The following is a 15,820-nucleotide window of genomic DNA, read 5'->3' on the forward strand; positions in this document are numbered from 1 at the left end:
TATGGATACGACAATTTGCCCAACGGATGGGAAACTCTCCCATGACCACTTGCCGTTGAGTTGAGTTGCCCTTAAATGTAGAGCTGTTGAAGCATTAAACAAAAATAAATTAAATTAAAAGCCTTTTGGTATAACCACTTCGCTGAAAGTATTAAAAGCTGTCAGCTTCTAATTCTTTTCTCTTTTCTTTAATTACACTTATCTTTTCATATAGGTATAGGTTTCTGAATCCTAATTCTTTATTACCTCTCGTATTCTAACAGTGGAATTCATAGACGTTGTAAGGGCACCCCCAGGGGATCATTCAGCTGCTGTGTGTCGAATTTAACCTCTATTTGTTTGAGAATTTGACACTCAGCGGGTAAATGAGGGGGGCGCCCCTACAACGTCTAAATTCCACTGTAAGAGTATCTAACACCCAACTCACTCGACCTCTATCGTCTTAGTTTCAATCTTATTCATACAAAACAATACAATTTACAATTCAAAACGCTTTTCAATTTAGGTGCACTAAGCTGATTATAAAATGAATAGCAATGAATACAATCATTGAATTATTCAAGCACTTATGTTAAATTATTTAAAGAGTGAAATTTTAAAACAAATTTGTATGTTAACTTATGGATATAATTTATCAAAATTACGTCGATTCGTAGCTCTGTTGCTGCCTGAAATAAGGAAAAAGCTTAGTGAAATAAAAAAGCTCAATGCTGTTGTATGTAATATTAAAATAAAATAATTTAAAAATCCCCGCTGCTGCCATTAAATGAAGTAAAATTTTATACTTTAACTTTTTAGAGTTTCTACATGTCTACTTTTAACAGAAATACTTACAGACCCGAATCCATCACTGAAAACCACATCCAAATCGGACAAGTAGTTTTGGGGATAAATGGCAACATTGGTTTGCATAAACATCTTCTCACTCCAAACGCATATACCTACCTATCTACCTTCTTCGTACTACTAACTTCGTACTACTAACTAACTGTCGTGGATATAAAAAAAATAAACAGTAATAGAACTATTCAGCTTGCTATAGTTCAGAGCTTATCGCTTATATAACTTACAAAACGAAGAAAATGTGAAAACAAAGGTCACTCTTTTGTAGCTAACTATCTATGCGTTCGCTGACCTGTCTACTAAAGGTTAAGGTACATAGGGAGAGTTTCACTAATGTGAGCGACAGTTTATTTTATGACACGTAAAGTTTGGAATTCCCTTTGCGTTGCTCGAGTAAATCCACATCTAGCATAATGGGCTCCCCTACCAATGTATTCATTGAATGAAAAATGTTAATTAAGTTTAAAAAATAATCGTAGTAAGTAAGACTCAGCCATCATTCGCACGAGAGTTTTTTTAGCGGACATTAAAAAAGCGTTCAAATACAACCAATGCATTCCCAATTATATGTTCTCACAACAGCGTTTTTAAAACTCGACGCTGTTTTTCGAGCAGTGTTGCATTTTCAATTATGGGCGTTGGTTATAGACCTGCATTTAACTTCATGCTATATTTGAATGCTTTTTTAACGTCCGTTAAGACATTCGCTGCGGTACGAGGTCAATTGACCTCGTACGTCTAGCGTCTTCAAGAGGTAGGAGGTCGATGGACCTCGTACCGGACCACATAAAGTTCTATTATGAGGTCGAAAACCTCGTACCGCACCAGAGGAAAGTACAGAAAAATCAGTGCCGCAGCGAACGCGTTAAAAAAACTCTCGTGCGAATGACGGGTTAAGGTGCGCTGTGTTCTTTGAAGTTATAAAGCATGTCGTGCCAAAGGCTATTTCAATTTCATGGTTATTGCTATACCGTGGATCTGAATTACATCTGACAGGTTTCAATTACGCCAGGATATATAGATTAAGTATACCTCTAGTAAATTCCAATCCGTTTATGAAAACTGTCTAGAAGATATTACGATGTAATCATAAATGTTTTCTGTATTACCTACCTACTTATTTGTTTTATTTTTTTAACCACGTTCTATTATACTTTGCTTTTAAAAAGCATCAAATTAAATTCAACGCGGGAATGCTGCCTGCGTGATGGGCAACTAATGGCCTGATGAACAAACTGATGGCCTTACCAAGGGCAGCAAATTTTGATAACTACTTTTAAGTATTAGTTTTAATTTATTTTAGTTTTATAAATTTATTTAATTTATTTTAAATGGCTCTCTCTCTCGGGCTGATATGCCGTCCGTTAAATGTAGCACTCTACGTAAAATGTTCGTTAAATGTAGCTTCTTCGTCTTAATAAAATGTTACCACGACTTAAGTGTAGTTTTGAAAATAAAATATCACGTCGTATACCTGAAAATACAGAGAATAAAGTTATCTATAAATATATACCACCGACAAATCGTCGTCGTCATCAACCCATATTCGGCTCACTGCTGAGCTCGAGTCTCCTCTCAGAATGAGAGGGGTTAGGCCAATAGTCCACCACGCTGGCCCAATGCGGATTGGCAGACTTCACACACGCAGAGAATGAAGATAATTCTCTAGTATGCAGGTTTCCTCACGATGTTTTTCCTTCACCGATTGAGACACGTGATATTTAATTTCTTAAAATGCACACAACTGAAAAGTTGGAGGTGCATGCCCCGGACAGGATTCGAACCCACACCCTCCGGAATCGGAGGCAGAGGTCATATCCACTGGGCTACCACCGACAAATATCTACTCACAATAAAAAAAAAAACTTTAAAAAGAATTAATTTTCCCCCTGAACTCCCAGAAATTTTATCATTTGTGATTAAAGTTAGAAATCTACAGTGATGGTGACTGTTTTCAATAAAGTGGAAGCCCGCGACTTCGTCCGCGTGGATTTTGAGTTTATCACAAATCCTGCGGGATTTGCGGTACCATGGATTTTTCTCGGATGATAAGTAACTTAAGTAATCCATAGTAAAACCCATTTACATTCCAATTTTCAGCCAAATCTCTTCAGAAGCAAATTCGCAAAAAAGGAACAAACACTTTCACACACACACACACACACTTACACACAAAGTTTCGCCTTTATTATAATAGATCTATGCAAATTATTGTAGGTACCTTTACATGTCTAATTTGACCGACGACGTAGCATATAGGTACTCGTAGAATGCTACGAACAAGCATTAGGTTAGACATATCTATAAATCGTATAAATCAATAACCGTTATTGAGTTTCATTAATAAAGAAGGATTTATGCTGACAACTTATAAAAAATCATGATAACGCAGCTGTGGTTTTCAATTGGATACAACTGTTTTAATGGGTAATCAATTTATTGGTTGCTACCATTTATTTTTGTTTTGTTCCTTGTTAAATAGGTGTATAAGTGTTCATTAACCTATACATAGCTATATTACTTATACGCTCCTTGGTTTCACCCGCGTAATTCCAATTTCTGTAAGAATATGAGGATAAAGATAGCCTTTGACACTCACAAGTAACTTCGCTTTCTATTGCTAAAATATTTTTTGAAAATCTGTTTAGAGATTACCACCTATCACAAACAATGGGCACAATCTCAAGCTCAGGGGGCCGTCAAATCTTTACCAAAAAATAAAGATCGAACTTAATTGAGAAAATTTCGAAAACGAAAAGTTGATGATAAAGTAGATTTTTATGTATTTGTATATATTTAATATTTTTACTTTAGAAAACCTAACCAATTTTGATAGTAAACAATCACAAATGAAAAAATGGGTGGGGCCCCATTTTTTCATTTGCACCAGGTCCCTTGTTTACCTAGCTACGCTACTGCTCACAAATTTTATCTCTTTACGAGTATAGACGACAAGGCAATCGTTAAAAACGCGCTTATTTCGAAGAGGTACCTAATTAGGTAGTATACCCATACCTCTGACTCTTTGCGGAATCATAATATCGGAACAAAACGCAAAAATCGCTATGCGGTACATCTTTGCCGGTAGGTTGCTAACTAGGTGATAAATAGAGGTGATAAACTAGGGAAAATGGGTATATTTAAATAAAAAAACTTATATTTTAAACCACCTGAAACACCTGATCTTTCCACACCCATAATTGTATTTCCTGAAATAAAAAGTCGTTCATTGGCAGCAAACTCTGCATTGCCTGCCAAATATATCGCCCGATACAGTCATACGATAAATTACTATTGTGTTAGATAACACCCACTCAATTATTAATATCCTGCTAATTGAATTTTAAAATAAGAACGCAACTTTCACTTTATGAATTGGCACGAAGGGGTCACGTTACACATTGGCTGAGCGCTGCTTACTGGCTGAGGGATGTATTAGAAAAACATCGATGTTAACATCGAATCAAAACTATCGATGTACGATAAATATCGATCGAAAGACATCGATATTTCTAAAACATCGTTGTTTCTGGAAACAAATAAACTGTTTATTATATTTATGAAATTTTTTAATTAAATAAATAATAAATGGATTCTTACTGAGACACCTAGAAATCATTAAAATGAAGGAAAAAATAACATTCCCAGTATATAAATTTACTGGAGAAAGAAATCTATACATAATAAAAATGTAAATACCTACCTTACCTTAACTGACTTAAAAAAAAGGAGGAGGTTTTCAATTCATTCGTATGAATAAATAGTAAATCGAATTTGCTTACGCTTCACAAGTTAACTCACGCTAGACCGCGTCCAAAACAATAGTTGACGTTTCGATATTTTATTCGATTTACTATTGATATTTTATTCATCGATGTTTCGATGATATCGAAGTCAACCCATCGATGTCTTATAGTTAAACATCGATGAATATCGGTCATTACTACTATAAAGGTGTTGCTTGAAGAGCGCGAGCGAGATACTATTAGTTTTACTATTGTGTTGTTCCATTGACGTTGATATCAGAAATGAGGAGATCCGCAGAAGAACCAAAGTCACAGACATAGCTCAACGAGTTGCGAAGCTGAAGTGGCAATGGGCGGGGCACATAGTTCGAAGAGCCGATGGACGTTGGGGTCCAAAAGTGCTGGAATGGCGACCCCGCACTAGTAAGCGCAGTGTTGGCCGACCCCCCACCAGGTGGACTGACGACATCAAGCGAGTCGCAGGGATTCGCTGGATGCAGATGGCTCAGTATCGTGATGTTTGGAAGTCCCTACAAAAGGCATATGTCCTGCAGTGGACGTCCATCGGCTGATATGATGATTGACGTGCAATTATCACGTTGTCAACAACCAAATATGTATATGTATATATTGTATAACTAAGGGACGCCTGCAGTTCCGTTCGCGTGAACTATGGATTTCTCCGAGATATAAAATAAATCCAAGAGATAATCAATCTGCATTCCAAACTGATGAGTTTCTTAATGATAAAGATGCTTGAAGGCCATTGAATCAGTTTCTACCTTCACATAGGAAGGCAGGTTCTGTTGAGACATTTTCCATTCGTTTTATAAAAGAAATTGTCTCAGCAGAACCTGCAACCGGTGGTAGAGTCTTTACAAATAGTCAATCTTGATGTTTTGAAAGTGCTTGTAAACTAAGCCTATACTTGAAATAAAGGATTTTTCATATGATTTGATATGAACTTCAGTCAAAACTTTTCAGCAGTTGCGACGTGAATGTGTGAAACCACAAACTGTCGGCTTTATAATATTTATGTGATAAGTAGGTTCGTAACTAAGCATGTAATGTATGTATTACTAGTAGACGAGTTTCACCCGCGTGGTTGCCGTCCCCGAAGGAATACGGGGATAAAGTATAGCCTATATAGCCTTCCTCGATAAATGGGCTATCTAACACTGAGAGAATTTTTCAAATCGGACCAGTAGTTCCTGAGATTAGCGCGTTCAAACAAACAAACAAACTCTTCAGCTTTATAATATTAGTATAGATTTCTAAAGAACAATAAATTTACTTTCTTCTGTATGAATTCTATTTGGCGGCGCTCAGTGTACGTCTGCCAAATATGTCGCATGACCAACACACAAAATAGCTCAGCATTCCTGTAGTAGGACGTTGGACTGGACTTGGACATACCTCCTGATGACGGCCTCCGTGGCGCAGTGGTATGCGCGGACAAAACGAATGTCCTGGGTTCGATCCCGGCTGGGCCGATTGAGATTTTTATAATTGGTCCAAGTTTGGCTGGTGGGAGCCTTCGGCCATGGCTAGTTACCACCCTACCGGCAAAGACATACCGCCAAGCGATTTAGCGTTCCGGTACGATGTCGTGTAGAAACCGAAAAGGGGTGTAGATTTCATCCTCCTCCTAACAAGTTAGCCCACTTCCATTTTAGACTGCATCATCACTTATTATCAGGTGTGATTGTAGTCTAACTTTTAAAGAATAAAAAAAATAAACCTACTTTTCGATGTAATATTCGCCTAACTATTGTATACCTACTCGTCGATGTATTCGCCTACAAAAAGTTTTATTAGAATTTGAACGTTATTTCTATTGGATGTCAAAAATAAAATGTCACTAAGAACGTAGTTGTCACAGAAATGAGCGATGTCACATCGCTGTAACTTTACCTAACCTAATATTAAGTTGTGCCAGAATAAGTAATGTTAATTTTCATACGTCACATTTAACAGTTACCTTAACAGACTTATAACGCCTTGAGTATTAACATCTAACATTCTATTTATAAATAAAAAATAAGACTTTTAATTTTATTGTAAGTAATTAATTTGTTGTTTCAGGTAAAACTCAAACAAAACTCATAGAAACCAGTTACTCGTAAGTGTATGTTTCACAACTAACATACCTATGAGTATGAGTATCATCATCATCATCATCATCATCATCATCATCGTTGTCGTCATCATCATCATCGTCATCATCATCATCATCATCATCATGAAATCAAATCAAAAAGACACCAAGCGCAGCTCGGTTGCCCAGATAATATTAACTTATAAGATTAATAGATACGCGTACCATTACAAAGGACACTGGACAGTGTAGGTTAACGCTAACGGTATTCTGATACGTGTGGTTAACCACTAGGCTACGTCACATACACTCACTGGTGTAACTCAATCCTGAAATACGTAAACGATCTACGTGTGTAATCCCTAATGAATCACCGTTCTGATTATAGTACTTGCTTATTGCGTAATGACACAGTTTAGATAAACATAATATCATCATTCATCATTATCAACCCGTATTAGGCTAACTGCTGAGCACAAGTCTCCTCCCAGAATGAGAGGGGTTAGGCCAAATAGTCCACCACGCTGGCCCAATGCGGGTTGGCTGACTTCACACACGCAGAGAATCATGAAAATTCTCAGGTATGCAGGTTTCCTCACGATGGTTTTCTTTCACCGTTTGAGACACGTGATATTTAATTTCTTAAAATGCACATAACTGATAAGTTGGAGGTGCCTGCCCCGGACCGGATCAGAACCTACACCCCCCGGAATCGGAGGAAGAGGTCATATCCACTGGGCTATCACGGCTTAAAATTTATATAATTTTTGATACTCATAACAATATTTTGAATTCAGAAAGAATCTGTCAATGTATAAGCTTTAACAATGCTTTTGCACTTGGAAATGGCAAAGCCTTGGTCGGGTTTTTCTGTAATCCTAAGCCACAATAAACGACGTCTGTTTCTATTAAAACTATGAACTTCGACCAAAAGTTTGGTGGTCCATATGTTTGTACTATTAATCTATTCATACATGTAAGTCTAAATAAAAATTGAGTTGTTTTTCACAAATGCCGCGGTATGGTTCCCGACTAAAGAACTGTATTTCAAACGGACGAAGTCGCGAGCGTTCCTTATTACGAGTCATCATTATCATCATTATCAACTCATATTCGGCTCACTGCTGAGCTCGAGTCTCCTCTCAGAATGAGAGGGGATAGGCCTGTAGTCCACCACGCTGGCCCAATGCGGATTGGCAGACTTTACACACGCAGAGAAGTAAGAAAATTCTCTGGTTTGCAGGTTTCCTCACGATGTTTTTCTTTCACCGTTTAAGACACGTGATATTTAATTTCTTAAACTTACATAACTGAAAAGTTGGAGATGCCTGCCCCAGACCGGATTCGAACTCACACCCTCCGGTATCGGAGGCAGAGTCTCAACGGAGGCTATCCACAGAGGCTACCACGGCTCTAATACGAGTAGTATATTAAAACTCAAGCATTATTGTAAAAAAATCTGTTTTGCAACAACGGTCAGTTTTATTTGCTAACACTTTGGGTGTTGTTATTAGAGTAACATCGAAATTAAAACCAGATAACGTTTAATGATAAAATGCCATGATGCGATAATGTGGAAAGTAAAGATTTTTCGCCATTACAACCGATACTATAAACAAATGTGACGCACATCGATTTGTCTTTTCCATCACACGCTGTTACACAGAGCCAAGATAAATATTTATTTCTACGTGATTTCTACATAAAGTATGTAAAGCTACCTATCTATTATACAGGGTGTCCCGTAATCAATAGATAATAAGCAAATGGAAGATACACCGCCTAATTATCTAAAACTAATTTGAATAGTTTTCCAAAAATATTTAGGGTGACCGAGTTATATTTTTTTTTCGGATTTTTAAATTTTTTTTTTCTTGGATCAGTTTTCTCAATCCTGTAGCTGTTGTAATTAAGATTTTAAAAATCTGATTTTTGTTATACAGTGCGGATTTAATTACCAATGTACTATAATACTACTTTTATTTAAAAAAAAGATAGTTTTGTGGAAGAAGGTTTGAACGCAATAATTATTTTTCTTTCATTAAGATGACCAGATTAAAAAGAAATGTTCTGTTAAAAAATGTATGGAGCTGAAGTGTACTATAATGTACACTTATCAAGGCTTATAAATTGGTATAAAACTTGTGCCTACTTTTTGTAGTTACAAAGTTGCTGGTGAAAGTGTAGGTGAGGTGCTAAATTTTCAATAATAATAATAATAATAAATATACTTAAACAATACACATCACTATCTAGCCCCAAAGTAAGCATACAGAGTAGCTTGTTTTATGGGTACTAAGATAGTTGATATTATAATATTCATATACATTTATATACTACATATAAATACTTATATAATGTATGAATACACACAGACACTGGAAAACACCCATGCTCATCACACAAATATTTTCTAGTTGTGGGAATTGAACCCACGACCGTGGATGCAGAAAGCAGGGTCACTACCCACTGCGCCACGCGGCCGTCAATACAAGACAAAATTTTTAAAGGGTGCACATTTAAACTTTTTAAGTATTATAATATCTGCCTACTTGCCTAAAACTTAAATCATTTACATTCGCTCGGTAAGTTCACAAGGCAAAGTTGACCGGTCTGCAGACCAAGCACTTACACCTTACATCGAATTTGCATTTACACGCGCTAAGTAAACGCATGCGACTCTTTAAAGTGTTAAACTATAAGGAAGTTTGTTTAGGAGTTGTTTACGTTAAAGTATACCTAAGAGATTTGGGTACCTATTAAAATTTTATCTTAGCAAATAACTATAAAATCATTTTTTAATTTTTTTTTGGAACGCGTGACCAGCTATTTCGTCGAATCATTATTGTCTAATAATTATAAGATTATACGAAGATATTTTCCTATAACCAATTATTAACCGATGCGATGTTACCATCAAGATGTTCGTTCATTTATTCATCCCAAGTGTTAGTCGTTAATCCGAAATTGTGCTAACTCCGAAGGCAGGCAGGACTTGACTTTTTCGACACTTATTACTTGACTTGTACAGTTATCATCATCATATCAGCATATGGACGTCCACTGCAGGTCATAAGCCTTTTGTAGTGACTTCCAAACATCACGATCCTGAGCCGCCTGCATCCAGCGAATCCCTGCGACTCGCTTGATGTCGTCAGTCCACCTCGTGGGGGGTCAACCAAGACTGCGCTTTGCAGCCGAAGCTTTCCACCCGCCAGACGCTGGTGAAAAGCTTCGGCCGTGGCTAGTTACCACCATTCTGGCAAAGACACACTGTTGGACGGTACGATGTCGTATAGAAACCCAAAGGATTTTCATCCTACTCCTAATAAGTTAGTCCGCTTCCATCTTAGATTCCATCATCATTTACCATCAGGTGAGATTGTAGTCAAGGGCTGACTTTTAAAGAAAAAGAAACAATGAGTACAGGTTAAGTAAATTCACTTTAACAAAAGCAATAAAGCATTTATCGAGAAATGCAAAATTGTACCCGACAAGATTGCAATGCGTTGCAGTCACGTTTCTCGTTTGTTTAGTCTAAGTGCTAGTTTGCACTACTATTTATTTAAATGATTTCTAAAAATAGCTCGCAGACTACATGTACGTGTATTTAAACTAATAATAATTGTTTGCAGACATAACTCAACTTTATTACCTAGGTACTTATTAGTTATCAAACAAATAGTAAGACGTCTTTAATCCTCTTTTACATCGTGTAGTGATAATTTTGTAGTGTTTAGGTAGCTACAATAGTATAGACAAGGGCGTACAAAAAAAAAATAGCTTTATTTCCTTACAATTACAGACAATTTTTTGATAATTATTACTAAGCATTACAAGTTTAAATTTTTTTTTAATAAGGAGTGCTTATAGCAGTGAAAGCCTCCTCCAATAGCAGCCGTTGTACTCTGTCTCTGGCTGTTCGTTGCCATGTTTTCCATTCGGTTTCTACACGACATCGTATCGGAACGCTAAATCGCTTGGCGATACGTCTTTGCCGGTAGGGTGGTAATTAGTCAGATCTGGACCAATCAAGAAAACTTCAATCGCCTGAGTCGGGGATTAAACCTAGGACCTTCGTCGTGTAAATACACCGCGCTTACTACTGCACCACGGAGGCAAGGCGATTGGCGAAAGCAAGCTGACAGAAGAATTTTGAAGGTTGCTTTTCATTTGGCTGAATTTTTTTGAATCTCGGCAGCTGCTTTGAGCGCTCATCCTACAGTTCTGCCTCCTTTGGCGATGATTTGATTTTTTTGGAAATTGAGAATGGTTCTCCTAAAGTAGTTAATGTTGCCATCAGTGAAAGTCAACATCATTTCAGTAATTTATTCGTAAATAACTAAATAATTGAAGAACCGTGATAATCCAGTGGATATGACCTCTGCCTTGGATATGGAGGGTGCAGGTTTGAATCCAGTCTTTGACATGCACCCCCATCTATTCAGTTAGGTATGTCGTTATCAATCCATATTCTGCTAAAGTTAATTATGATGTTATAGATGATGAAATAAAATTCATTCGTACGTACCTACTTACCATTTATGCGAGAAAATATACAAACATGTTACATAAGGTTGTTTAAATCCGTATGCCCGTCAAACATTAATGGTGTCAAGACGAGTATAGATGCACCCGTGTACTGTACACAAAACAAACTTTTATCCGCGTGCCAATTTTTGGCCGCTGACGCCCGCAGCGGCATCTTGCATATTTATATGTGACACGTTTTAAACAAGACGCTTTAGTACTTTTCCACTGGGACTGTGTGATTGTGAGTGAGAGCATTTGGGCAATTTTGGGCAATTGGGAAATTGGGGAAAACAGAGTTGGGGCTTGTTCAAGCTACTTACACTATTATTTTGTAAAGTAATTGTATTTGAATCACCGAATTGTTCTTTCCTAAGGTACGGTAAGGTATGGTAAGGTAAGGTAATTTATACAACGCAAAATTACCTACTAAAATCTCTCAAAATAGCAAAAAACAAAAAAACGATTTAAAATAGTACAAACTGAATGACTGATGATGACAATAGATGGCTACGAACCAATAGATGGTTCGTAGCCATATCTGGAAGTATTTAATAATTTTCATTGCAAGATCCCCGGTTGGGCCAATTGAGGTTTTCCTAATTGGTCCAGGTCTAGCTGGTGGGAGGCTTCAGCCGTGGCTAGTTACCAAAGCAAGTCCGGCAAAGACGTACCTACCGCCAAACGATTTAGCGTTCCGGTACGATATCGTGTAGAAACCGAAAGGGGTGTAGATTTTCATCGTACTCCTAACAAGTTGCCTCGCTTCCATCAGATTGGATCATCAGTTATCACTTACCATCTGGTAAGATTGTAATCAAGGGCTAAATTGTAAAAATTAATTTTTTTTTTTTTTTTACATTCTGACTTATTTATTCCTTAAGAAGCCAACGTTGTATACAAAAAACTTATGACTAATTAAACATAACATGCATTAAAAATAATATACTATATTTTACACCTCACTTACAGGCTAACTCAACATGCATTTGATTCTAGACAATTCTTAATTTACCATTAAAAAAAACAAAAACTAAATCTACCGACCAACCTAAAAAAAAAATTTGTAATTACAATAATAATAATGGGAATTAACAATAAGAAATTTCATATAAAACAAAAACAGAATGAATTTAAAGTACATTATACATTGACATATGTTTTTTAACTTTACTTTTGAAAGAATTATAACAGTTATTGAAAATATCCAGATTAGCTATTTTAAAAATACGATCTCACTATTCTTTCACTAAGAGCATTTCTCCTTAGATAAGTTTTTGTGATTCTTGGCCTAAAAGTTAGTTTATTTTTAATGTGAGATCTAGCATTCTTGTTCGGCACAGCATTACATGAATTAAATTCTTTGACAGACTAAAATCGTTTAAATTTTTTTTTTGTGGATATCATAATAGTTCTTTTTTACATAAACGAAATAATGCATTCCCTATTTATAGTGAATGACACATTGTTTATAGGCGCTGCAGTACTTTTCCAAGCAAAATCATTAACCCCACAGTGATAAAGAGAGAGCTGACTTGTTCTCTGTACCCGTTGTATTGAAATTATAAGTATTCCAAGGATGCTTTATTGATAGCGCAATCTTTATATGCACTTAATAGAATATTATAAGGTTACATCGAATCATTGTGCTCGAATAAAAATAATTTATAGTTTTTACGGCATACAACATAATTTTTAACGATCAAGAATTTTAAGTATTTTTACTAAGAAATGTTTGTAATTCTAATGTATTATTTTGCTATTATCATCGAAAAACCGACGAGTCCAAACAACAATGTCATCAAAATCCGGTTTGATGCAGACAATCATCAGCGAAATCAGCGATTCGGACGGGCGTAGGTTCAACGGTTATCCGGTCCGGGGCATGCACCTTCAACTTTTCAGTTTCATTTAAAGAAATTAAATATCACGTGTCTCAAACGGTGAAGGAAAACATCGTGAAACCTGCAGACCTAAAAATTTTCTTAATTCTCTAGGTGTGTTAAGTCAGCCAACCCGCATTGGGCCAGCGTGGTGGATTAAGGCCTAACCTACCTCTCATCCTGAAAGGAACTCGTGCTCAACCTCAGACCAATTATAGAAGGACCAGTATTGCACCCATATTCACGAACTAAATTGTCTGTCATTTTCCTAACAAAACGAGCTTGGATTTGGTGCATATCTTATACTAAACTAGAAGTTCTTGCCCGTTTTTTACACCATTCAACTACATAAAAATGTATTTTTAAGCAGCTCTTTAACCGACGAATTCAATTACAACCATGAAACATCGATTGTTTGTAGACAGTTTCTATAATAGCGTTAGATCGTTGATCATATACTTTGGCAGAAAAGTGACGTCTAGCGAGGCAGGTCCTATACAATAATTGGTCTGAGTGCTCAACAGTGAAGCTAAATATATAAATAGTAAACAGTGGGTTGTTAATAATGAATGATAATGAAGACAAGCCTATACAAAGTATATCGGGATCCATTTCTGAAGATGTGGTCAAACAACTTCTATAATGTTTGTTATATTACGTATATATCTTAATCTAATAATGATAACAATTGCACATCACATTCTGATCGCATGCTAGTGTTAGAGTTTAATTAATAGTAAACAAGTATAATTAACATAATATATTATTTAATGTTATGCAGTCGCTATTTACACGAGATAGCGTTTTGCATACGCAACTGTAACTTCCCTACCCGTACATACATATATCTGTACTTTAATAAAATATGTAGTAAAACTGAGTGTGAGCAAGCTCGAAATAAGCATGCTCATTATTAGCAATGTTGCTATTATGTAGCAACTGCTCAATAGTACCATGCTTTCGTGCTTGAAATGAGCATGTGTAACAGTAGATTTAAGCTACTATTGAGCAGTTGCTACTTATTACCATGTGTATTGTAACATTGCTAATAATGAGCTTGCTCAAGAATCAACAGTCGTGCGATTTATGAGCATGCTACTTGCTGGGCGGGTGGAAGGGGCGTGCTTTTAGCGCGTCTGAACAGGTTTGCTTATTGAGTATGCTAGTCGATCAGCATTGCTATTCTGTATTCTCTTCACCTTCATCTCTGTCTGTCTAACACGATACTATAGACAGAGAGCGATAGATACAAATTAGCATGTGTAATTGGAATGTTTACTTTGAGTATGCTTATTCAGGAGCATATTCAAAAATAGCATGCGTATTGCTAGCAAATGTAAACTGATGATAAGCATGCTCGTATGGAGCATACTTAATAGCACGTTTTTAGCATGCTATTTTAGAGCATGTGTAACAGTACATTATCTCGTTTTCATCGTTTATTTCGTTACCCGGCAGGTGAATCCAAAAAATATGTATTCCATCGTGTGTAGTATGTTAGGTACAACAATCATTTTGGTTCTAAAGTTAGGGGTAGAGTTTAGGTTTTTTTTGTTAGCCACTCACCTATCAGTTTCATAAATGACCACGGAAACAAAGTGATTTATAATAATAGTATACGAGTAGTACCTACTTGTTCATATGTATTCTTTGGCATAGTACCTTTTAATAATATAATATAAGTTTAGGTTAAAGTTAAATTACTAATAAGTAATTAGTTACATAAGTAGGCACAGTATACATATAGGTATTATGACAAAGGTACCTATTTACATGCTAAATACATCTTCTTCGGTAATTAAAATATTCATGTTTTAAATCAGAATAATAAGAATAAAGGGTAATTTTATTATTTTTATTTTATTTCCGTGCTATGCCACGTGTGTTTTATACATGGGTTACATACAATGGATACAATTTAAATTAAATCTATTTTTTTATATAAATTATACTAATATTATTTTTATTTTATAAAATAGAAACGAATAATTAGAAATAAAATATATCCATATAATTTCAATGGATTATTAATATAAAACTAACAATCGACTTTGTTTCTGCACTTTTGTATTGTTAAGAAAAGTTTGTAAAATCCCCGTTGGAGAGATCTTCACAAATATTCCAGGATCTGCATAATTATTATTATTTTAATAAAACACAATTTTTGTAAAAACACAAAAACACAGATAATTTATGTATCCTGTACGATACATAAATTTAAATACCATAAGTAACTACAAGCACTTGAAAAAATAAGGTCATTTCAGAATCACAGATAGACACATCAATTCTATTTATATGTATTAATGATGATGTAGGAGTGTATCCATCACGTAGGTGCATGAGATTGTTGTGTACACAGAGATACAGAGACCTATCTTAATGTATTCATTCGTTCTGGATAGTTGCTTGCACGCGGGAGCAGGGAGCTAGGACGATCAGTCTTGAACGAATCTTCCCGACGTGAACATCTCCTTTGCGATATATGTCACGTACATACTACTGAGTATATTGGACTGTTGGTGACATCGTGTATTGTTTTAGACTTTAGTGTTTGTCATCAAATGGATTTGCGGGTAAGGTGCTTTTCTTTTTTTTAAACGTAATCTTTTTTGCGGGTTATGAAGTAAATAAGGGTAAGAATATGCATATTAAATTTATACCTATAAAAGTAGTTGTTTAATTTAATGTATCTTGTCGATTTACAATTTAGTAACACG

General features: G+C 35.8%; 1 protein-coding gene across 2 annotated transcripts in view; it reads left to right on the top strand.

Annotated features, from left to right (window-relative positions):
* LOC112052138 (glycogen-binding subunit 76A) overlaps positions 1 to 15,820 on the top strand; it is a 70,764-nt gene that overhangs the window by 1,694 nt on the left and 53,250 nt on the right. The window contains exon 1 of one of the 2 annotated variants that reach the window (XM_024091103.2): positions 15,526 to 15,676. The exons of the other annotated variant lie outside the window; for it this stretch is intronic. Coding sequence (XP_023946871.2) covers positions 15,665 to 15,676 — 12 coding nt within the window. The 5' untranslated portion in view covers positions 15,526 to 15,664. Of the gene's footprint in view, positions 1 to 15,525; positions 15,677 to 15,820 lie in introns of those variants that run through there. 2 annotated transcript variants of the gene reach the window in all.

The sequence above is a fragment of the Bicyclus anynana genome, chromosome 15 (assembly GCF_947172395.1).
Source record: "Bicyclus anynana chromosome 15, ilBicAnyn1.1, whole genome shotgun sequence".
NCBI lineage: Eukaryota > Metazoa > Arthropoda > Insecta > Lepidoptera > Nymphalidae > Bicyclus > Bicyclus anynana.